Here is a 25,835-nt window from a genome sequence, read left to right on the forward strand (position 1 = left end):
GGAGTAATATGCTTTTTTTTAGACACTTAGCTGAAATCCCTTTACTGCAAGAGCATTAGTTGAATGATTGAATATTTTTCTGCTGTCTTTTTTCAACTGCTGTTTTTAGTCTCCACAAAACTGTCGCATGTATTTGCCAGTTATAACATAAGCACATTTTAGAACATTGAAATGCTGTCAGGATTGACGAAAGGGATTTAAAAAAAAAAAAAAACGAATCACCCCTTGTCTTATTACTCATATGCTTACCTACTGTTAGCCTTGGGTTATGTTTCCTTACAGGTTTGGTGTTTTTTTCCCCCTATTTTCACAACACTTTTGAAAGTCACATGTATAATTTTTATCTTACCCCAGCATTGGTTTGAAAGTATTTCTTATGGATTGGCAGCTGGTGTCACTCGAAAGTGGTAGCCAGGGCATGTGGTTTCTAGTTACTAACTAGCTGTGTGACTTTGGACAAATGCCTTAAACTAAATGGGCTTTATTTTCCTCATCTGCAAAATGAATGATTGAGATGATCCTTTGCATGAGAAGTAGCATGACAGAGCAATTAAAAACGTTGTTTGGAGTCTGACTTCTGGGTTTGGACCTGGCTCTGCCTTTTACCCTCTGGTGACCTTGGGCAATTAATTTCTGTGTTTTCTCTTTTGTAAAATGGGGAATAATAACCACCACCTTGTGAGATGGAAGGAGTTATTTTAGATATAAAGCAGTTTTTCATGGAGTAAGCACTCAGTAAATATTAACTCCAGCCTGGAAGAAATTCGATTGTATATACCTGAGCATTTTAAAAGTAAATTTATATTTTATATGTGTAATAAAAAGCTACTAACCTATTTTTTCTGTTTTCTGTATAGAAATATATAGACACAAATATATATTTTGCATTGTGTTTTCACCAGTAAGAAAGAAAGTGTCACTCATTACTGTTCCCTTAATAGCAATTTATAAACTTTGAAAAAAGTCTGGAAAATGAATTTAAAATGACTTGCACACTTACTTATATTACCATTTAGACTCAATAGATCCTTCACCCTAAAAGTCTGTGCAAGGCTTTGCCAAACATTTAATGAGATTATGACTTTTGCTGGCATATGATAAAATTCTCTTGAAACTGGGTCAGGCTCGGTGGTTTGTGCCTATAATCCCAGTATTTTGAGAGGCTGAGGTGCACAGATCACTTGAGATCAGGAGTTTGAGACCAGCTGGGCCAACATGGTGAATGAAACCCCATCTCTACCAAAAAATACAAAAATTAGCCAGGTGTGGTGACGGGCATGCCTGTAATCCAAGCTACTTGGGAAGCTGAAGTGAGAGAATCACTGGAACCCAGGAGGGTTCAGTCAGCCAAGATCATGCCTGGGTAACAGAGTGAGACCCTATCTCTCAAAAAAGGTTGGCTCACTGCAACCTCTGCCTCCCAGGTTCAAGCGATTCTCCTGTCTCAGCCTCCTGAGAAGCTGGGATTACAGGCACCTGCCACCATGCCCAGTAATTTATTTATTTATTTTTTTTGTATTTTTAGTAGAGATGGGGTTTCACCATGTTGGCCAGGCTGGTCTCAAACTCCTCAGGTGTTCCACCTGCCTCAGCCTTCCAAAGAGCTGGGATTGCAGGCGTGATCCACCTCGCCCGGCCATAGATGATGTATTTTTAAATTTGATTCTCACTTCCTTAATCCCATCCCTTCTCCCAGCATTGAATCTTGAGAAAAGCTGTTGATTGTTACAACCGAAGTAATGTTTTCAAATTTGAAATTTGTTTTAGCATAATTCCAGCTCTCTCAGCTGACTGTAGTCTTAGGAGGTTTTGTAGGTATTCTTGAGTTACATTACAAAGATAATTAAAAAGTAGGGCAGGGCTGGGCGCTACGGCTGATGCCTATAATCCCAGCACTTTGGGAGGCCGAGGCGGGTGGATCACGAGGTCAAGAGATCGAGACCATCCTGGTCAACATGGTGAAACCCTGTCTCTACTGAAAATACAAAAATTAGCTGGGCTTGGTGGCACGTGCCTGTAGTCCCAGCTACTTGGGAGGCTGAGGCAGGAGAATTGCTTGAACCTAGGAGGCGGAGGTTGCGGTGAGCCAAGATCTTGCCATTGCACTCCAGCCTGGGTAACAAGAGTGAAACTCCATCTCCAGAAAAAAAAAAAAAAAAAAAAAGTAGGGCAAAGGTTACTCTCTACTCTGTTGGCACAGTAGATGTAGGATAAAGTTCACGCAGCTGCCATAGGGGAAGCTCTGCGATTAGGTAGTGAATAAGGCCAGACTCCAAAAGCAAAGCTACCTTGTACTCTGACTTGATTTAGTTGATTGTGGTTTGGAATTATTTTCTGTGTATGTTTGTGTATGCACTGATTTTCTATTTGTTTTTTGTCTCGGTTTTGGAGAGGTTTTGTGTATGAGTGTGTGGGGAGCATAGATAGGTTAGTGGATAGGAGTTAAAATGGTTGAAACTGTTGGCTAATGACCACTAACTTGTCATCTCAAATAGTTGATCTTTAAAACTGCAACCCAGTGGGGCATGGTGGCACATGCCTGTAATCCCAGCTATTCCAAAAGATTACTTGAGCCTAGAAGTTCAAGACGAGCCTGGGCAACATAGCGACTACTTGTCCAAAAGAAAAAAAAAAATTTTGAAACATTGCAACTCATGCTCACTGTTTCCTTTTTTTGCTTAGGTGCTTACTTTCCAACATATTTGTGTTTCTTGGTTTTTCCCTCCCAACCTGCATTCCCATCAGTTCATTCCCACTCTAATGCCTATTCTAGCTAGAATTATCTATCCCCTGCCTCCCTTCCCACTTGAATTTCTACTTTGCAGGAAAACTTTTTTTTATGCCAGGCCTATTTTCGCTTTTCATTTTTATCTTCACTGAGTAGGAACTGATTCTTCCCAGATATCATATCGCCTGCTGACCTGGAATGTAAGCTCCACCAAGACAGGGATTTTTGTCTTTTTTGTTCACCCCAAGTGCCTTGCTGTACTTCAGATGCCTAGAACAGTGAATGGCACATGGAGGTCATGATATATATTTTTTGTTGAATGAATATCAGCATATGTTAGAGATTACAATGTGGTTGGCGAAACACCTGCTAAAGATGCAGCAGTTAGAAGACAAAACAGTAAATAATAAAATAAAAATGCAGGCAGGGAAAGGAAAGATCACTGTAGACAGAATCCAAAGATGAGTTTTTGTGGAAAAGATTGGCGTCATGGTGCAAATATAAAGAAGGAAGAGTAGTAAATACAGATGACACAGATTTCAAATGATGGACAAGCAAAGAAGGAAACATACTATTAGTGAAATAGAGGCACTGGGGATTGAGGAGATGGCTGGCTTTCTCCCATCTTCAAACACTGAAGTTCACTTGTAAGAGACTTGCCTCACGGTCACACAGCTAGTAAATAAATGTGATGGTTGAGCAGGGTTACACAGCTAGTAAATAAACCAGATGACCACTAAGAGGACCGGCTTGGATTGCTTAAAGAAGAAATGCAGGCATAACCTGAAATCACCCCATTCTGCTTCTGGTACTAACCTATGGTTTTCTTTTTCTTTTTCTTTTTTTTTTTTTTTGTTGAGATGGAGTCTTACTCTGTTACCCAGGCTGGAGTGCAGCGGCCCAATCTTGCTCACTGCAACGTCCACCTTCTGGGTTCAAGTGATTTTCCTGCCTCAGCCTCCCGAGTAGCTGGGACTACAGGCACATGCCACCACAACCAGCTGATTTTTGTATTTTTAGTAGAGATGAGGTTTCACCATGTTGGCCAGGCTGGTCTCGAACTCCTGACCTCAGGTGATCTGCCTGCTTCAGCCTCCCAAAGTGCTGGGATTACAGGTGTGAGGCACTGTGCGCTAATCACAGTTTTCTTTCTTTTCTTTTTGTAATCTGTCACCTTGCCTTTCCAACCAGTATAAAGCTGCTATTTTTTGTGCCTTCTCTTTCCTTCCCGTAAAGAACTGGGGGATAAAGAGAAAAGATGGAGGAAGCAAGAGCCTTGCCTACCTACTGATGGTCCTCCCCTATTCCACTCCACCATCGTTGGGTTCTCCAGTCAGTACTTCCTATGTGCCCATTTGTTTGCTGTATACTTCAGCATCACCTTTTTTTTTTTTTTTTTTTGTAACCAGGCACCAGGCTGGAGTGCAGTGGCACAATCTCGGCTTATTGCAACCTCCGCCTCCTGGGTTCAAGCAATTCTCCTGCCTCAGCCTCCCGAGTAGCTGGGACTACAGGCACACGCCACCATGCTCAGCTAATTTTTTTGTATTTTTAATAGAGGCGAGGTTTCACCACGTTGGCCAGGATGGTCTCAATCTCCTGACCTCATGATCCGCCCGCCTCGGCCTCCCAAAGTGCTGGGATTACAGGCTTGAGCCACCGCGCCCAGCCCACCTTTTTAAAGATTCTGAAGCCCAACTTCCTAAAAGTCTGATATTCTATTGGTCCTAGATTGGGACCCAGGAATTTTGAGTATCTTACCTATCCCCTGCTTCCCTTCCCACCGGAATTGACTGAAACTCCCCAGTTGATTCTGATGGTCAGCATGTTTCTAGACTCACTTCTCAATACTGCTGTGGAAATCCTAGTCCAGTTGGAGATATATATATGTATATATATGTGTGTGTGTGTGTGTGTGTGTGTGTGTGTGTATATATATATATACATTTTTTTTTTTTTGAGACGGAGTCTCGCTCTGTCACCAGGCAGGAGTGCAGTGGTGAAATCTCAGCTCACTGCAACCTCCACCTCCTGGGTTCAAGCAATTCTCTGTCTTAGCCTCCCAAGTAGCTGGGATCACAGGTGCCCACCACCATACCTGGCTAATTTTTTGTATTTTTAGTAGAGATGGGGTTTCATGATCCACCCACCTCAGCCTCCCAGAGTGCTGGGATTACAGGTGTGAGCCACCGGGCCCAGCCAACTCTTTTTTTTTTTTTTTGAAATGAGTCTCGCTCTGTCACCCAGGCTGGAGTGCAGTGGCATGATCTCCACTCACTGCAACCTCCAACTCCTGGGTTCAAGTGATTGTCCTGCCTCAACCTCCTGAGTAGCTGGGATTACAGGCGCCTGCCACCATGCCTGGCTAATTTTTGTATTTTTAGTAGAGACAGGGTTTTACCATGTTGGTCAGGCTGGCCTCGAACTTCTGACCTTAGGCAATCCACCACCTCAGTGTCCCAAAGTGCTGGGATTACAGGCGTGAGCCACTGTGCCCGGCCAAGAATTTTAACTTTTTTTTCTCTCTCCCAGGCTGGAGTGCAGTGACGCGATCTCTGCTCATTGCAACCTTCCTGGTTCAAGCAGTCCTCCCACCTCAGCCTCCTGAGACGCTGGGATTACAGGCGTGCGCCATCACACCCAGCTAATTTTTGTATTTTTAGGAGAGACGGGGTTTTACCATGTTCCAGGCTGGTCTTGAACTTCTAACTTCAGGTGATCCACCCGCCTCAGCCTCCAAAAGCGCTGGGATTACAGGCGTGAGCTACTGTGCCTGGCCAAGAATTTTAACTCTCTTTCTTTCTTTCTTTTTTTTTTTTTTTTTGCATAGCTGGCTCATTAAATAATAGCTAATTTGTGTACTATGAATTGAGAGTCAGAAGGGAGAGTATTACTCTGATATAGTTCTGTTGGTGACCAGCAGTGTCTCATTCTATTTTTTTTAAATTTTTTTTATGAGAGAAAGTAAAAGGGGGAGAGAGAACAAGATTCTTGCTCTATTGCCCAGGCTGGAATGCAATCTAAAAATAGATACTAAAAACCTCTTTTATGCCGATAATTGTGCTTAACAACGGAGACAGGAAGGAATAAGGAAAGAAAATAACAAACAGCCAACCAATATTTCATTTAAGTCTGTCAAATGCTATGCAAATGCTGAAGAGTGGTTTACTTCCAATTATGTAGTCACTTTCAAAATAGGTGTAATATGATACTGAGAAAAATGTATGTTCTGTGGATCTGGGGTGGAGAATTCTATAAATATTCACTAAGTTTACTTATTCCAGGTCTAAGTTCAAATCATAGATGTCCCTATTAATTTTCTATGTCGTTGATCCATCGAATATTAACAATGTGGTGTCAAAATCTCCCGCCATTATTGTGCAGGAGTCCAGGTCCCTTTATAAGTCATTAAGAACTTGTCTTATGTATCTGGGTGCTCCTGTATTGGGTGCATATATATTTATAATGATTAACTCCTGTTGTTGCATTGATCCTTTTACCATTATGTAATGTCCTTCTTTGTTTCTTTTAGTCTTTGTTACTATTAAAGTCTATTTTGTGAGAGACGAAAGTTACAACTCTTGCTTTTTTTTCTTTTTTTTTGCTCTCCATTTAATTGGTGAATCTTCCTCCATCCCTTTGTTTTGAGTCTTTGTATGTCGTTGCTTGTGAAATAGATCTGGATACAGTGTACCGATGGGTTTTGACTTTTTATTCAATTTACCTGTCTCTGTCTTTGATTGGGGCATTTAATCCATTTAAATTTAGAGTTACTTTAATATAACTTTTTTTTCAATAGCACTCCTAAATCAGTCAGGCACTCCCCACACTCCTAAATTATATTTGTGGATTCCAAAGCCTAGTCACTAATGTAGCCCAAATGTTGTATATTTCTATGAAAATTAAAAACAAAAAGGTTTTAGTACAAATAATTAAGAATTAAATTACTAATACCTGGAAAAGGTAGTGTAATTAGAGGAGATGCATGAAGGAACCTCTGGATTTTGTTAAAGCACCAGTTCTTTATTTGCTGTTATTGTAAGACTTATGCCTTTTCCTCAATGCAAGTGTTTCCATGTGTCTTGCTGTTAATCAATTAAGGGGTGGTTTGTTTTTGTTTTTAGAATCAAAGAAAGAGAAAACTTTTTCCTAAGATAACTGGGCAAAATTTGGAAGATGTGGGCAGGGAGAAGGAGTAAGGAGTTAAAGAGGTGCATAGGAGAAATGTTTGAGGTGAAAATGACTGAAAGACAAGGGAAGAAAAAGCAGGGTGTTTTGAAGAAGACTGGAAGTTGTAATTAAGGGATGTTGATCCTGGGCTGCCTCTATAACAGCTTGATTGTCACCTAGAGCAAGATGTTTGGATGAGAGCAGGACCGAGGTAAGCCTTTAATGGTGGAATAGAGGTAGAGTCATGTCTGAAACAAAGTTGGCATGTTTGCCTAGAATTCCCCAGTGTTCCTTACCTTCTGTCTAGAGTCCAGATTGAAAGATCTTCCACTGGAGTTTCTCTCGTGATGGTTTGTGCTCAAAAGATCATCTCATCGTCATCATCATCTGCAGAGCCTAAACTAGTGAAGTGATTAGGAAAGAGAGAGGAGAGTAGCTGGTCTTTATTATCCAAGGAGTAAGAATATTCTTGCGGCATTCAATGTAGACCTTTTCAGTTAGAAACGCTTACAATAGCAAAGTATGACATGAACTATTTCATTTATAGTAGCTACTGTTGCTACTTGATTTTACTTTTGATAACACTGCAAAGTCCATCTCGCCAAAAAAATGAAAGAGGACATGCTTGGAAAACATAGTTGGGATATATTTGGAATACATTTGGAACTGACATTATGGGTTGCTTTGTAGGTTACTTATTGCTTAGTGTCTTAGTTTCCTATTGCTGCTGTAACAGATTACCACATAATGTCTAGACTTTTTTCTTTTTTTAATTTGGTTCCAATGCAAGAAACACATAGTGTCTAAAACGATAAAAGTATATTACAGTTATGAAGGTCAGAAGTCTGAAATGGGTCTCACTTGGGTAAAATCAAAGGTAATGGCAGGGCTATGTTCATTAGAGATGCTTTAGGGGAAAATCCATTACCTTACCTTTTCCAGCTTCTGGAAGCTGCCTGCATTCTTTGACTCATTGCCTGCTTCCACATGGGGCCAAGTCATTCTCATATTGCTATCTCTCTGGTTCTCTTTGCCTCCTTCTTCCCTTTTGTGATTACACTGGGCCCACCTGGATAATCCATGATAAACTTTTCTTTATTAAGGCCAACTGATTAGCAACCTTAACCCCTCCTTTGCCATGTAACCTAACGTATTCACAGATTCTGGGGATGTAGATTTGGGGAGGGGCAGTCTTCCTCTTTTAGTATCTGAATAATCATCTGACCTAATAATTGAAATGGAAAAAATATGGCAGTATTCACAGTGATGACTTAGAATACATTGTACTGATTTGGGGTTTTTGTTGTTGTTATTGTAAATTACAGCTTTATTATATATAAAAAGTACTACAGAAATTGTTTTGCAAATTCATTTTGAAATATCTTTTTCTTATAGGTTATATATGTCGCAATTTTACAGAGTCTTCTGCTTTGCTGAGTAAGTTTAATTTCTTGTTGATATGTATGCTTATGTTGCTTTTTGGATTTATGTTGCAATAAATATGTTTACAAATAAACTTTTATTTTCTTTTAGCCAGAACCCATATTAACTATGGAGTCAAAGGAGATGTGGCAGTTATTCGAATTAACTCTCCCAATTCAAAGGTATCTCATTTAATTTGCAGTTTATTTCTACTAACCACATTATGAATCTAGTCCTGAATGGGAAAGATATTTCCCCAAATTCACCAACTTGGCAGTAATCTTATATAAATTTACAGTTTTGATAGTTATATGGAAGTTTGACAGATTGCCCAAGCAAGTCAGTTATCTAAAGAAGAGGTTCTTGTGTAAGAATTCCTCTTGTTGACCTTAGGTGCCAGATAAACATCAAGGATTAGCAAGACTAGCTAGCCTTCAGGTTATAATGTAGAATGAGGAAGTGACTTATTAGAGAAGAACATCTTCTTAGAAGATTCTTCTCTAATAAGAAGCATTATTAGAGAATAATTCTCTTCTGGTTCAAGATGATTCTTCTAAGAAGATGTTCTTCTCTAATAAGTCACTTCCTCATTCTACATTATAACCTGAAGTCTAGCTAGTCAAGCTTTGTTTATAAGACTCAGGGCAGGGCGCAGTGGCTCACACCTGTAATCCCAGCACTTTGGGAGGCCGAGGCAGGCGGATAAACTGAGGTTGGGAATTCGAGACCAGCCTGACCAACATGGAGAAACCCTGTCTCTACTAAAAATACAAAAAATTAGTCAGGCGTGGTGGCACATGCCTATAATCCCAGCTACTCTAGAGGCTGAGGCAGGAGAATCATTTGAACCCTGGGAGCGGAGTTTGTGGTAAACTGAGATCGTGCCATTGCACTCCAGCCTGGGCAAAAAGAGTAAAACTCCATCTCAAAAAAAAAAAAAAAGACTCAAAATTTGCCTACCCATCTTAAATATGAGGTTGTTAAATCCACTTTCTTCATTACCTGCCTGACATAAGTCACTATTCGTAGTAAATTGGCTGGGTAAAATGTGGATACTTGTCTGTTAAGTTTCCTGAGGAATCTGAATGACGCAGTGCAGTATGCATATTGGAAATCAAGTTCTGCTCGAATTGAAACTTCATTTGTCTTTGGCAGCTTCAACAAAGTGTGTAACATTAATCCATTCTTTTGCCAAGAAGAGCTTTATTGTGGGAGTCCATGCTTTTCTCCCATCTAAATTTGGTGCAAATAATTCTTTAAAAATCAATCTTGTAGCCAGGCTGGACACTATGGCTCACACTTATAATCCCAACACTGGATGGCCGAGGCAGGAAGATCGCTTTAGCCCAGGAGTTTGAGACCACCCTGTTCAACATAGCAAGACCTGTCTCTATGAAAAATAAAAAATAGTTGGGTATGGTGATGTTCACCTGTAGTGCTAGCTACTCTGGAGGCTGAGGTGGAAAGATCGCTTGAACCTAGGAGTTCAAGGTTACAGTGAGATATAATTGCACTACTGCACTCCAGTCTGGGAGACAGAGCAAGACCCTGTCTTTCTAAAAAAAAACAAAAACAAACAACAACAAAAACTGGCCGGGCGCGGTGGCTCACACCTGTAATCCCAGCACTTTGGGAAGCTGAGGTGGGCGGATCACCTGAGGTCAGGAGTTCGAGACCAGCCTGGCCAACGTGGAGAAACCCTGTCTCTACTGAAAATACACAATTAGCCAGGCATGGTGGCACATGCCTGTAATCCCAGCTACTCGGCAGGCTGAGGCAAGAGAATTGCTTGAACTCAGGAGGTGGAGGTTGCGATGAGCCGAGATTGTGCCATTGCACTCCAGCCTGGGCAACCAGAGTGAAACGCTGTCTCAAAAAAATAAATAAAGAAGAAAATAGTAATCATTCATAATTCAAACCCAAAGATAATCACATTGTTTTTCCTTGGTATCTTCCATGGGATAATCACATTTAATTCAGTGTCAACGAATAATATTTGCAAAGCTAAGATCACACTGTTTGGTTTTTTTGTTTGTTTGTTTTTGGGACATAGGGTCTCATTCTGTTGCCTAGGCTGGAATGCAGTGGCACAATCACAGCTCATAGCAGCCTCAGCCTCCTCAGGCTCAGGTGATCCTCCCAACTAAGTCTCCTGAGTAGCTGGGACTATAGCCGTGTTCCACCAGGCCCAGCTAATTTTTGTATTTTCTGTAGAGACAGGATTCCATTATGTTGCCTAGGCTGGTCTCAAACTCCTGAGCTCAAGTGATCTGCCCACGTTGGCCTCCCAAAGTGTAGGGATTATTGGGATGAGCCACCATGCCTGGCCTATATATTTTATTTTTATTTCATTTTTTTCTTAACATTACACAGATTTTTTTCCATGCCAATAAATGTTTGTAGACCTATTTGTTTATAGCCCACATATGATTTAAACTCTGATGATGACCCTGAGTTCTTCCTTTGAGGAGACCTATTTTTAAAGGAAAGAGTGCTTATAGTGGGCCAAAGCTGCCTGAATAGAAAGCTGCTGACTTGCTGGGAGGATGTTATTTCTTATTCTCTTCTAACAGTATATTTCTGCTGGATACATATATTTCTTATAATCAAAATACCATTTGATGGTGATCTGTACATCCGGTACTTCAAATTTAAACCCTTAGCTGTATATATTTCTCTTTGGCAGGTAAATACACTGAGTAAAGAGCTGCATTCAGAGTTCATAGAAGTTATGAATGAAATCTGGGCTAGCGATCAAATCAGAAGTGCCGTACTTATCTCATCAAAGCCAGGCTGCTTTATTGCAGGTGCTGATATCAAGTAAGTTTTAGAAAACTTGAAGTCATCTTTTATCTTGGTTTGTTTCTTGGTATGTTTCTTAGGCCTAATAATTTCTCCTTTTAAAAGAAAGTATAAATGCTGAGCACAGTGACACAGGCCTGTAGTATCAACTCCTTAGGATGCTGCGGCAGGAGAATCGCTTGAACCCAGGAGTTCAAGGCCACTTGGTAACATAGCAAGACCTTGTCTCTAAAAGAAAGAAAGAAAAAAAAAACAAAAACAAAAGAAGGTAGGAGTAAATTCTCTGAAAGTTTTTAAACTTATTTTTATGAGTATAATAAGGTTGAGAAAATAGAAGGGCTTATTGCTTCAACCACGGAAGACTAAATAATTGCCTTCCCTTAAAGAAGCTGAAAGTAGTTTCTGAGGGAAGCTAACAATGAGATGCCATTTTTTACCCATGAGACCAGAAAACATTTAGAAGTTTGAAAATATGTGTTAGCCAGAACTTGGGGAAATGAGAAAGTTAACATGTTACTAGTAGGAATGCCAGTTGTTAGAGCAACTTTGGAGAGCAACTTGGCAGCATTCAGTAAAATTGAAAATATACGTATCAGACTGGGTATGGTGGCTCTTGCCTGTAATCCCAGCACTTTGGGAGACTGAGGCAGGCAGATCACATAAGGCCAAGAGCTCGAAATCAGCGTGGCCAACATGGTGAAACCCCATCTCTACTAAAAATACAAAAATTAGGCGTGGTGGCACACGCTTGTAATCCCAACTACTCAGGAGGCTGCGGCACAAGAATCCCTTGGGAGGCGGAGGTTTCAGTGAGCTGAGATCGCACCACTGCACTCCATCCAGGGTGACAGAGCGAGACTCTGTCTAATAAAAAAATACATACATATGTGCATATATATATATATATATATATGCACACACACATATACACACACACACACACACACACACACACACACACACCATATGATCTAGAGAAATCTCACCCCTTGTTTATAAGAACCAGTGTACAAGGATGTTTGGTTTTGTATAGTTTAAAATAATGAAGAATTTAAAACCAAATGTCAGTCAAAGGAAAATGGACAAGTAAAATGTGAACTATTCACACAATAGAATACTACAAAACAGGTAAAAGGAATTAACTAGATCCACGATATGATGTTAGAACTCAAAAATAAGGTTAAGGTAAAATAAAAGCAAGTTGCAGAACGTTTCTATAAATGTTTGAAAACCAAAACCAAATCTGGAATAATTCTTGATACTGTTAATGGACACAAGCATAGTTGGTCTGGAAGGAGACACTACAAACATGAAGATGGCCGCTTCAGGGAACTGAAGTGGGTGGTAGGACTTGAGATTGTTGAAGGAAACTTTACAGATGCAGCTAGTATTTTCTTTCCCTATTCTAAATGGTGGAATGCATGCTTATATTAACTTAATTTACAATTGCTTACACATGTATAAGAAGAGGAAAAGCTATTTTAGTGTTAATTTAATAGGTTAAAATGGTAAGTTGTCAATTCCGTTAAAATATGGGTATTTTTATATTCTTTGCATTTTAGACAGTGATAGCCAGCATTGTAGATTTAGTAATTTGTACTTGAAGTGTAATTATTTATGTTTAGTAGTCAGTGTCTTGTTAGGCACAAATAATTCAGCTAGAAGAAAAACCACTTGATAAGATAATTTTGCATCTTCTAAAATATAAACGTTAAACAGAACATTTATAAAGTCTAACGAGACACCAGTGTACGTGGCAGTAGCTACCTATATCCAGAGGAAAATACATGTAGCTTCTATGAGGCCAGCTGAGCAACTCTCAGTGTATAAAATGACAGAAAATACTAGTTATCCTTGGTCAAAATTACAAAATCCATATCTAAAAATGTGTTCACAAAGTAGCAAATGAAACAAACTGAAATTAAAGGGCATTGAGTACAATATCATTGCACCTGATCATTTTTATTTACTTATTTATTTCTGAAACAGAGTCTTGCTCTGCCAGCCAGGCTGGAGTGCAATGGTGCAATGTTGGCTCATTGCAACCTCTACCTCCTGAGTTCCAGTGATTCTCCTGCCTCAGCCTCCCGAGTAGCTGGGACTACAGGTGTGCACCAGCATGCCTGGCTAATTTTTGTATTTTTAGTAGAGACAGGGTTTCACCATGTTGACCAGGCTGGTCTCGAAACCCTGACCTCAAGTGATCCACCTCCCTCGGCCTCCCAAAGTGCTGGAATTACAGGTGTGAGCCATCATGCCCAGCCTACCTGATCATTTTTAATCATTAGGGGGATTTATTAAAAGGTTTTAGATTTCTCTAAACCACATGGGAGCTTTTCTTTTGCTGTCATTTTTATTGCTGTTTAACCTAACTGCCTGATAGAGAAATGTTTAATCTGATCGTGAAATTATTTACCAAAGATGATTTTCTCATGTACCAAGCTTTGTGATTTAATGATTTGTTACAGAAGTAAAAATAAATTATGCAACACATTTATGTTTTCTGGATCCAGAAATTTAACACTCTTTATAGAGAGATGATATTGCTGATATTGTGCTATTTGAAGCAAAATCATTCTTAGCCTTCTGAGTATTTGAAGATTAATTACCAAATATTGATGTATGATGGGATAAGTATATAGTGAGTAAGTATTGAACCAAATAAGTTATAGTTTTATCTCTTTCTCTGTTCTCTACTTTTATGGATAATGCAGCATGTTAGCCGCTTGCAAGACCCCTCAAGAAGTAACACAGATCTCACAAGAAGCACAGAGAACATTTGAGAAACTTGAAAAGTCCACAAAGCCTGTTGTGGCTGCCATCAGTGGATCCTGCCTGGGAGGAGGACTTGAGGTATAGATACTCCAAAGTCATGGAGACACTGTCCAGCTCATTGGTGGCATTCATCAGCTGTAAATCCTTAGGCTACTGCTTTGCCTGAAAAAAAGTTCCTGGAGGACAATCAGCTTTGGTTTTCCTGCCTCAGCCACTCCAGTAGCTGGGATTACAGATGCACATCACCATGCCCAGCTAATTTTTGTATCTTGAGTAGAGATGGGGTTTCACCATGTTGGCCAGGCTGGTCTCACACTCCTATCCTCAGGTGATCTGCCCACTTCAATCTTCCAAAGTGCTGGGATTACAGGCATGAGCCACTGCACCCAGCCAGCTTTGTTTTTAGTTATCAAACTTCTAGATAGATTTTGATCCTTAATCTGCATGACACAGAGCAAGTGACACAGAGCAGGTAAATGAAGGTGTGATGTTTTCATTGGAACTGCATCTCTAATGTCCTTTTCAGTTTTAAAAATCTGGTTCAAGTTTGCAGGGCAAAGATTCAGAAGTGTGATCTGTGCTCTTAAGCTACTTAAGTCTGGTCGAGATACGCAAAGTATAATGTAAGTGCTTTGTGAGTAGTAAAGATGGTAAATAATAGAAGCTTTGAGAGAAGAGATGTTTACCAGATCAGAACATATGGGAAAAAAGGAAGGGAAAAGAAAACATTTATTGAGCATGCTTTTCACATGCTGGACTCTGTGCCAGACACTTTCACATATACAGTCACTTGCCATATAACGTTTCAGTGACCAATTGCATATACAACACTGGTCCTATAAGACTATAACACTGCATTTTTACTATACCTTTTCTGTATTTAGATATAGAAATGTTTATCATTGTGTCACAGTTGCCTACAGTATTCAGTACAGTCACATGCTATCCAAGTTTGTAGCCCCTTAGGACAGGGGTCCCCAGTCCCCAGGCCAGAGCCTGTTAGGAACTGGGCCTCACAGCAGGAGGTGAGCTGTGGGCAAGTGAACATTACTGCCTGAGTTCCGCCTCCTGTCATATCAACAGTGGCATTAGATTCTCATAAGAGCATGAATCCTGTTGTGAACTGCACATGCAAGGGATCCAGGTTGCACACTCCATCAGCCTCTAATGCCTATTGATTTGAAGAGGAACAGTTTCATCCTGAAACCACCCCCTCCTCCCACCCCACCCTAGTTCTTGGAAAAATTGTCTTCCACAAAACCAGTCCCTGGTGTCAAAAAGGTTGGGAACTGCTGGCCTAGGAGCAACAGGCTATGCCATATAGTGTAGATATGTAGCAGGCTATGCTAGCTGGGTTTGTGTAAGTACACTCTATGATGTTCACACAACAATAAAATTGCCTAATGATGCATTTCTCAGAACATATCCCCCTCATTATGTGACACATGACTATATTAATTAAGGAACCTGTGCCTGGTCCTAAACTATAAGCAGAATTTGATTAACCAGAATATGGATGGAAAAAGATTCCGAATATGGTATGGTGTGAGCAAAGGCAACAGCAAAGCCAACTAGGACACTATAAGTAGATATGCTCGATTGAAGAGTACAGGGCTTTTTAACCTGGGTCCATATATAAAAATTATATGTGCATTTTTCTCTTTAGAGCTTCTGTAGCTTTCAGTAGAGTTTTAAGGAGATCTACAGCCCAAAAAGAGGTTGGTAAATTAGAGGGAAAGTATGAAAAAAAGACTAAAAAGGTAAATTCTAGAAATTATTAAATGCCAGCCTAAGGAATTTCAGTTTTTTCTGTGGTCACATTCCTGCTTTATAAGTAATCTTTAAACCCTCATAGATCTCAAGTTGCTACTAAGTTATATTTTCTAACATTCTGATTTTCTTTCATTTGTTCAAAGCTTGCTATTTCATGCCAATACAGAATAGCAACAAAAGACAGAAAAACAGTATTAGGTAGCCCTGAAGTCTTGTTGGGGATCTTACCAGGAGCAGGGGGCACGCAAAGGCTGCCCAAAATGGTGAGTCTAACATCCCCTTTGTGAACCTATATGCCCTCTTTGGATCTGTTTTCTGTATAAAATGCATAATATGGGCATTCACTATAGAATTTAAAATTAAAATTTTAAATTTAAATTTAAAATTTAAAATTATTCAAATAAAATATGAATATATAGGATCAATGACAGACTTTTATTCCTGGTATTCATTTTTTCAATTCCACAGAATTATTGATCAAGGTCCTTTGTTAGTCCTTGAGGAAGGATAAAGATAACTGATACATGTCTTGCTTTTCTGGAGCTTACGTTTTAACTGATTCCCTTTCCACATAGTACTGTCTTAACAGTTTTTCAAAACCATGAGTTATATTAATATTTCATGATAAATTTAAGAGGCAGACCTTTTTCTGTCATTTGATTTGGATGTTCTCATTGCTGTGTTTTATGGAACCAAAAGAGGCTCAGCAGGCTTTGAATTCCAAGGAGAAGGGAAGAACAGTCAGACCTGAATGCTCCAGAGCAATCTTAATGTCAATCCAAGGGCCCACTGAACTCATAGCTTCTGGCACTATAGATTCCTCAGTGAAAACAAGGCTCAACAGAAATACTCTTTGCAGGGAAGTTCATCTCAGTTGAGTACAAAAGAAAACAAGGTGTATGGTGATAATTTTCTAATAATAATAGTGGGCTTTCCTTCATAGGAATGTGAAAAGGATTTATTGAAAGAATGAATATACATATATGTGTATCAAAAATATTTGCTAAGTTTCTTTCTTCTTCTTTTTTTTCTTAAACTGTAGCTGGTATTTGAATGTTGCTAGAAGCCTTTCTTCTAGTATACCATAAAAGCAGCCCTAGCTGAGTTCTATTTTTGTTAAGCTTAAAATTCTTTTTTAAATATTTTGTCAAAACTATCAAGTTTCTCAGAGTCTTCACTAGTTTCAATATGAGAATTTTATTTTCTTTTACTTTAGTTTTGAGACAGAGTATCACTCTGTTGCTGAGGCTGGAGTGCAGTGGCATGATCTCGGCTCACTGCAACCTCTGCCTCCTGGCTTCAAGTGATTCTCGTGCCTCAGCCTCCTGTGTAGCTGGGACTACAGGAGTGCGCCACCATGCCTGGCTAATTTTTTACATTTTTAGTAAAGACGGGGTTTCACCATGTTGGCCAGGCTGCTCTTGAACTCCTCCTGACCTCAGGTGATCCACCCACCTCAGCCTCCCAAAATGCTGGGATTACAGGCGTGAGCCACTGCGCCTGGCCAGAATTTTAAATATTATATAAATGATAGAAAAAAAAACAGAAATGCACAATTTTAGGAAACATGAAATTTATTCTTTACCATATCATTATAAGAATCCTATATATTGAATTAAAAGAAGAAATAAAGACATTTTTGCTTCAGCTAGAGGTAATCCCCAAAATTACCCAAATGTATATCAGTATGTTAAATATAACTTATGTATGCTATTGATAAATAGCATAAACATATGGTTTGACTTTTCTCGTTTTAATATTTGTTCATTTGATGATTGATCACTCTGATTTTCCCCCAAACTCTCATCCTTGCTTGCATGTTAGGTGGGTGTGCCTGCTGCTTTTGACATGATGCTGACTGGTAGAAACATTCGTGCAGACAGGGCAAAGAAAATGGGACTGGTTGACCAATTGGTGGAACCCCTGGGTAAGTGTTAGCACATCTCAGAGTCGGGCCTTATAAAGTTATTTATTTTCTTAAAGAGTTAACCTCGCTGGACCATATGCCTATGGTCCCAGCTACTAGGGAGGCTGAGGCTGGAGAACCCCTTGAGTTCAGGAGTTCTGGGCTGTAGTGCGCTATACCAGTCGGGTGTGTGCAATAAGTTCAGCATCAATATGGTGACCTCCCGGAAGCGGCGGACCACCAGGTTGCCTAAGGAGGGGTGAACCAGCCCAGGTCGGAAACGGAGCAGCTTAAAACTCCTGTGCTGATGAGTAGTGGGATTGCGCCTGTGAATAGCCACTGTACTCCAGCCTCGGCAACATAGTGAGACCCTGCCTCTTTAAAAAAAAAAAAAAAAAAAAAATTAACCTCTTAGGCCAGGCACGGTGGCTCACACATGTAATTCCAGCACTTTGGGAAGCTGAAGTGGGAAGATCGTTTGAGGTCAGGAGTTTGAGACCAGCCTTGCCAACATGGTGAAACCTGTCTCCACTAAAAATACAAAAATTAGCTAGGCGTGTTGGTGCAAACCTGTATCCCAGCTACTTGGGCGGCTGAGGCAGGAGGATTGCTTGAACCTGGTGGGGCTGAGGTTGCAGTGAGGCAAGATCCTGCCATTGCACTTCAGCCTGGGCAACAGAGACAGACTCTGTCTCAAAAGAAAAAAAGGGTTAACCTCTTGAATATCACAGGAAGCACAGAGTGAAGCTCAAACTCTTAAGAAATTAGTCATTATTCTGAGGAAGGAAGTTTTCTAAAATAGCTAATACTAAATCATTTTCAACATCACCATGATTTTTATTTTGCTTTATAATTAGAACGTTAGGAGTACAGAAATCAATCAAGTCATTATTTTTGGTTCTTAAATTACCTGTATCATTATCCATGCTTAACCTTCCTTCAGTTTCTTATGTCTGTTACAATAATATAATAAATGAAACAACGGACTTGAGAATATTAACAATAATTGACATCTACTGATGGGCTACTTCCTCTCATTCAATTTCTTTGCCTCCCTTTATGCAAGGAAGCCATTATTATGACTTGTATGTTCATCACCCTCTTATATTTCTTGAAAATCAGCATTATTAAGATACTATTTACCTAATAGTAAATGTATTAATTTTCTGTGTGTCTGTGCATGTTGGGGTCTCACTCTGTTGCCCAGACTGGAGTGTAATGGTGTAAATATGCACCCAGCTGGAATGTAGTAACATTTCATTGTGGTTTTATATTACCCTAATTACCAAAGATATTGAATATCCATATATCTTCTTTTTTTTTTTTTCCTTTTTCGAGATGGAGTCTTCCTCTGTCGCCAGGCTGGAGTGCAGTGGCACAATCTCAGTTCATCTCAACCTCCGCCTCCCAGGTTCAAGCAATTCTTTTCCCTCAGCCTCTTGAGTAGCTGGGATTACAGACATGTGCCACCAGGCCCAGCTAATTTTTGTATTTTTAGTAGACCTCATGATCCACCTGCATCGGCCTCCCTAAGTGCTGGGATTACAGGCGTAAGCTACCATGCCCGGCCTATATATCTTCTTTGATAAAGTGTCTCTTCAAATTTTTTGCGCATTTTGTTTGACTGAGTTGTTTTTCTTATTATTGAGTTTTCAGAGTTCTTTATATATTAGGATACAAGTCCTTTATCAAATACATGATTTGCAAATACTTCCTCACAGTCTGTGGCTTGTCTTTTCACTATGTTAAGAGCAGAAATTCTTAATTTTAATCAAGTTTGGTTTATCAAGTTTCTCTTTTATGAATCATGCTATTAGTGTGGTATCTAAAAAATATTTTTCTGGCCAGGCACGGTGGCTCACACCTGTAATCCCAGCACTTTGGGAGGCCGAGGCGGGTGGATCACGAGGTCAAGAGATCGAGACCAACCTGGTCAACATGGTGAAACCCCGTCTCTACTAAAAATACAAAAAATTAGCTGGGCATGGTGGCGCGTGCCTGTAATCCCAGCTACTGAGGAGGCTGAGGCAGGAGAATTGCCTGAACCCAGGAGGCAGAGGTTGCGGTGAGCCGAGATCGCGCCATTGGACTCCAGCCTGGGTAACAAGAGCGAAACTCCATCTCAAAAAAAAAAAAAAAAAAAAAAAAATTTTTCTGACTAAAGATCACTAAGATTTTCCTGTATACTTCTAGACATTTTCTAGTTTTAGCTCTTATATTTCGGTCTGTGATTCATTTCAAGTTTATATATGGTGTGAGGTAAGGAATAAAGGCCTTTTCTTCCTTTTTTGCATATAAATATCCAAATGTCCTGGCACCATTTGTTGAGAAGACTACTATTTCCTCAGTGAACTACCTTCACCCCTTGTTCAGGAATCAGCTGACCTTATCTGTTTGGGCTAATTGGATTTCCTATTCTTAGTTATCTATGTGTCTTTCGTTAAACCAATACTACACTGTCTTGATTATTGTATTTTATAGGGAATCCTGAAATGAGGCAGTGTAAGTCCTCTAACTCAGGTCTCTTCCTTCAAAATTATTTTGCTCATACTAGTTCCTTTGCATTTGCATATAAATTTTATAATCATCTTGTCCATATCTACAAAAATACCTGCTGGGATTTTTATTGGAATTGCATTGAATCAGTATATAAATTTGGGGAGAACTGACATCTTAAAAGTATTGAGTCATTTCATCCATGAACATGGCAAAGCTCCCTGTTTATTTAGGTGGTGGTTAAATTTCTCTCAGCAGCGTTTGTACTTTTCAGTAAATAGATCTTATCTTGAACACATTTTGTTGAATTTATGCCTAGATATTTCATACTTTTAGGCTGTTTTACTTTTTTTAAATTTTAATTTCTCACTAGAATATAGAAATACGAAGATTTTTAGACATGGACCGTGTATCTTGTGTTTTAGCTAAATTCATTTATTAGTTCTAGTAGGCTTTTTTTTTTTAATATAGATTCCTGAGGATTTTCTACATAGATACTTATGTTGTCTATAAGTAAAGACAGTTTGGCTTCTTTCTTTCCAATATGGATGCCATTTATTTCTCTTTTTTTTACTTACCACAATGTCTAAGACCTTTGTACAATATTGGATAGAAGTCATGAGAACAAGTATCAACTTGTTCCCAGTCTTAGGAGGAAAGCATTCACTATTTTTTATAGTTTTTTTCTTTCCTTTTTTTTTTTTTTTAAAGATGGGGTTTCACCATGATGGCCAGGCTGGTCTTGAACTCCTGACCTCAGGTGATCCACCCACCTCAGCCTCCCAAAGTGCTAGGATTAAAGGCATGAGCCACCGTGCCCGGCCTCTTTTTTTTTTTTTTGAGATAGAGTTTTTCTCTTCTTGCCCAGGCTGGAGTGCAGTGACGTGATCTCGGTTCACTGCAACCTCCACCTCCTGGGTTCAAGCGATTCTTTTGCCTCGGCCTCCCGAGTAACTGGGACTACAGGCACCCGTCACCACACCCGACTAATTTTTGTATTTTTAGTAGAGATAGGGTTTCACCATGTTGGCCAGGCTGATCTTGAACTCCTGACCGCAGGTGATCCAACCGCCTCGGCCTCTCAAAGTGCTGAGATTACAGGTGTGAGCCACCACACCTGGCCCTTAGCATTCACTATTAAGTATGATATTAGTTGTAGGTTTTTCGTATGTGCTCTTTATTAGGTTTGTTGAGAATGAGTATTGAATTTTGTCATGCCTTTTCTCCATCTACTGAAATAATTGTGGGGTTTTTTTCTTTTTTAGTCTATTAATAATGTCAGTCACATTGATTTTTGAATATTGAACCAGGCTTGCTTTTTGGAATAAACTCCATTTTGTTGTCATATAAAGGATTTTTATGTCTGGTCATGAGTGATAAGGTCTCAAGGATAATTTTCTTTTCTTACCATATTTTTGCCTGGTGTTGGTATCAGGGTAATGCTGGCTTCATAAAATGAGAAATGTTCTCTCCTCTTGTATTTTCTGGAAGATTTTATGTAGAGTTGGTATTATCTCTTAAATGCTTGATAGAATTAACCAGTAATTCCTGGGCTCCTAGTTTTCTTTGTTGGGAAAATTTTTATCTATGAATTCAATTAATAGATGCAGGGCTCTTCAGGTTCTCCATTTCTTTTTTTTTTTTTTTTGAGACGGAGTTTCACTCTTGTTACCCAGGCTGGAGTGCAATGGCGCGATCTCAGCTCACTGAAACCTCCACCTCCTGGGTTCAAGCAATTCTCCTGCCTCAGCCTCCCAAGTAGCTGGGACTACAGGCACACGCCACCACACCTGGCTAATTTTTGCATTTTTAGTAGAGACGGGGTTTCACCATGTTGACCAGGATGGTCTCAATCTCTTGACCTTGTGATCCACCCGCCTCGGCCTCCCAGAGTACTGGGATTATAGACGTAAGCCACCGCGCCTGGCCCAGGTTCTCCATTTCTAGAGTGAGCTATGGTAATTTGTGTCTTTCAAATAATTTGTTCATTTCATCTATTAATTTTCCAAATTTATTGCAATAAAGCTGTTCATAATACTTCCTCATCACTTTAATATTTTTATACTCTATAATGATATCTCCTCATTCATTCCTTATATTGATCATTTATCAGCTGATATGGACTTAATCGCTTACAGAATACCTTATAATAACATCTAGGTTAATGTTTATTGAATAAACTGGGCTGTAGCCTAGCCAAATTGACATATCTGAAGACTATCATACTCTACCCCTTGACTATTTGATAACCATATACATCTGCTAAAGCCATACTTAGTCTCCAAATAAAGGCAATGACAAGAGTCATACTTCATCCTGACATAATGCAACTCTCCTTTATATAACCAAAAATACACTGATCCCTTCCCTAGAAGAGGATGCAGAGTCCTTGGGTGAAATTCACTCTTCTCTCATATTCTATAACATAAATGCTATGATATAAAGTTAACTATTATGGATACATCTTATATTAGATGATAAGGAGATAGAGAAGAAAACACAAATATTTGGTTAATTATATAAATTCATAACAAAATAAGGAAGAAATTCTCATAAAGAGTACAATATTTATTTCTGTGTTCAGAAATGAATATTTATAATATTTCCAGATCAGTATTCACCTGATCTGGAAAGAGAACTGAGCTATCAAATGTCAGAGTAAATGATTAAAGCAGCAACCCAAAAGGAAAGTAACAGTGGCGCCTTTATTCACTTACTGTGATAGTTTACACAAAAGGCTAAAACCAAAGAAAGCATCAGCTCCTCCCTATACCATTTTCCCCATGGAATGGTATGCTGGTTGAGGGTTTGGTAGATTAGCACACAAGTGGGGGCCATCTCACTGTGGCAAAAGCCCTGAGCAAAAGGTTCCTGCAGCGTTATGGACCTTGGGTGAGGAGAGTGGAAGACACTGGGAGAAGTGACTTTAAGATTTCCCCTTCTGTGAATGGAAATTTCTGAAAGAACAAAAGAAAAAAAAAGATTTCTCTTTCCGGCCAGGCATGGTGGCTCACACCTGTAATCCTAGCACTTTGGGAGGCCAAAGCAGGTGGATTGCCTGAGCTCAGGAGTTCGAGACCAGCCTAGGCGACACAGTGAAACCCTGTCTCTATTAAAATACAAAAAAAAATTAGCTAGGTATAGCAGCATGTGCCTATAGTTCCAGCCACTCAGGAGGCTGAGGCAGAAGAATTGCTAGAACCTGGGAGGCAGAGGTTGCAGTGAGTCGAGATCGCTCTACTGCACTCCAGCCTGGGTGGCAGAATAAGGCTCCATCTTAAAAAAAAAAACAAAAAACAAAAATTAGCTAGGTGTATTGGCATATGCCTGTAATCCCAGCTACTTAGGAGGCTGAGGCAGGAGAATCACTTGAACCCAGGAGGCAGAGGTTGCAGTGAGTTGAGATTGTGCCACACTGCACTCTAGCCTCGGCAACAGTGAGACTCTGTGTCAAAAAAAAAAAAAAAAAAATTTCTCTTTCCTCCCTCAACAAGATCTCAGCAGAGGCACCTGAAAAAGGCCTAAGCCAAAGGCCCCATATTAAAAACCTAGGAATAGAAGGGATCTAGGCTAGGAGTGCAAATTTGTGTAAGAGCTTAGCCAGCCCCAGAGACCCAAGTCTTTGACTACAGCTCCCTCAGAGACCACAGTGCACTGGTTGTGCACCAGGTCTGGTGTGGAAAGGGTGATATTTCTACTCCCCTTTCCATATTCCCTTTGCCCTCAGGAAATACCTCAGTTGGTCATAGTTATTTTCCTGGTGGGGTGACCTTCATTCCTAAAATGTCTTCTAGGCCACTAGCAGTCCTGTATGAATTGGGTTGTGATTTTCTACTGACTAATTACAGATCATGTCAGTACTAAGGGACACCCTAAGAGATCTGCCACATTTGAGACAAACACTTCCTTACATCTATTATATAGAAGCAACCTAATTTCCCCTTGGTAATCAGGATTAATCACCCAGCCAGTACAGTACCCGCCCTCTGCTGCCTGTTGATTCTGAGGCATGATGAACCCAAAGTGGCCAGATGGCAGTGTTAGCTTCCAGTTCAGTAGAATCATTGTTGTGTCTTCTGGTGGAAGCATTCCACCCTTTGGAACTAAGCCCTCTAGACAGACAGAGCCTAAAGTTGCAGGGACAAGAAGCAGAAATTTTGCCGGTAGATTAGATCACTAGGGGTAATGGTGAACAGGGCCATTTCTGTTGTCTGTCCTTGATTTTTGGACCCATGAATACTGGGGGAAAAATAGCACCCTATATTGGAAGCTGACTTAAAACATTTGCAGCATCCTGGAGGACGTTGACTCTACAAAATACTGCCACTTAGCTGGCACTGTGATGGAGTCTTCAGTAGTCTATCTCACCATTCTGTTGAGCCAACTGTTCCCCAATGATTCAGTAAGATCAGTGTTGTGAGTGTGGCCCATTGCTGCACTTCACTTACTGAGAAGTGAGTTCCTTAATAAACAGTGCTCTGTGGGATACCACGATGGTGGATAAGGCACTAAGTCCACAAATGGTGGTTTTGGCAGAAGCGCTGCATGCCAGGAAAGCAAATATTCATAGTTCACAGTTAATATTCACAGCAAATATTCATATTCACAGTTCAGTAAAAACCTTTCTATCACAGCCCTTTCCATGAGAGAAGCAGTGCAAAGTAATCAACCTGCCACAAGGCGGCTCCCTGATCACCCTGGAGACTCTCCATATGAGGGATTCAGTGTAGGTTTCTGCTACTGGCTGATAGGGCGCTCAACACTGGCTGTAGCCAGATGGGCCTTGGTAAGTGCAAGTCTGTATTGCCTAAGCCCCTGCATAACCTCCACACCCACTATCATGGCCACTGTTCATGAAGCAGTGACAAGAGTGACTAGGGAAAGATGCTGACTGGTACCCACAGAATGAGTCATTCCATCCACTTGATCATTGAAATCCTTGGCTAAGGTCACTCTGATAGGCATTTACATGGGATACAAGTGTTTTCACATCATTTGCCTATTCAGAGAGGTCTATCCACTTACCTATTCCCCAGGTGTCCTTGTGTATTAGTTAGGGCTGCCGTAACAAATACTAGACTGAATGGCTTCAATAACAGAAACTTAACAGGTTCTCACATTTCTGGAAACTAGAAGTCTAAGACGAGGTGTTAGCAGGTTTGGTTTCTTCTGAGGCATCTCTCTTTCGTTTGCAGATGGCACTGGCTTCTTACTGTGTCTGCATATCCCTGGCATCTCTTTTGTGTGTCAAAATTTTTTTATAAAGACACTAGTCAGATTGGATTAGGGCACACCCTATTGGCCTCATTTTAAAGTAATTACTTCTTTAAAGGCCCTATCCCCAGTTACAGTCACATTCTGAGATACTGGAGGTTGGGAATTCAACATACGAATGGGATCGGGAGGCACAATTCAGCCCATAACACGTTGCCAGCAGTTTTTCATCTGTGTCCCCACTAAGTTCCTGACCATCCAGGCAAACCGTTGGTCACAGCCTGTGAATCAGAGTAGACCCTTATCTCAGGCCATTTTTCTTTCTAGGCAAAATGAACAACCAGGTGCACTGCTAGAAATACTGCCCACTGGGAGGATATCCCTTCACTACTGTCTTTAAAGGGTGTCCCCAAAGGGATTGTAGTGTTACAGCTGTCCACTTCCAGATGATACCTGCATGTCACACAAAAGTATCTACAAACCAAGCCTGAGTTTTCCTTTACCAACCAACTGGCTGTAGAGAAGTCCCTATTAGGCCATAGGTGCAGG

The 25,835-nt window shown here is 40.1% G+C and overlaps 1 protein-coding gene across 2 annotated transcripts in view; it reads left to right on the forward strand.

Moving 5' to 3' along the window:
• Positions 1-25,835, forward strand: part of HADHA (hydroxyacyl-CoA dehydrogenase trifunctional multienzyme complex subunit alpha) — a 55,293-nt gene that overhangs the window by 994 nt on the left and 28,464 nt on the right. Inside the window, exons 2-7 of one of the 2 annotated variants that reach the window (XM_064363919.1) lie at positions 8,294-8,335; positions 8,432-8,502; positions 11,007-11,140; positions 13,837-13,975; positions 15,814-15,933; positions 17,495-17,597. In XM_064363919.1, the coding sequence (XP_064219989.1) occupies positions 8,294-8,335; positions 8,432-8,502; positions 11,007-11,140; positions 13,837-13,975; positions 15,814-15,933; positions 17,495-17,597 (609 nt within the window). The remainder of the gene's footprint in view (positions 1-8,293; positions 8,336-8,431; positions 8,503-11,006; positions 11,141-13,836; positions 13,976-15,813; positions 15,934-17,494; positions 17,598-25,835) is intronic. The other variant, XM_064363920.1, reaches the window with a different exon arrangement.

Source organism: Aotus nancymaae, unplaced genomic scaffold (genome assembly GCF_030222135.1).
Source record: "Aotus nancymaae isolate 86718 unplaced genomic scaffold, 86718_ANA_hifiasm-v0.15.2.pri h1tg000057l, whole genome shotgun sequence".
Taxonomy (NCBI): domain Eukaryota; kingdom Metazoa; phylum Chordata; class Mammalia; order Primates; family Aotidae; genus Aotus; species Aotus nancymaae.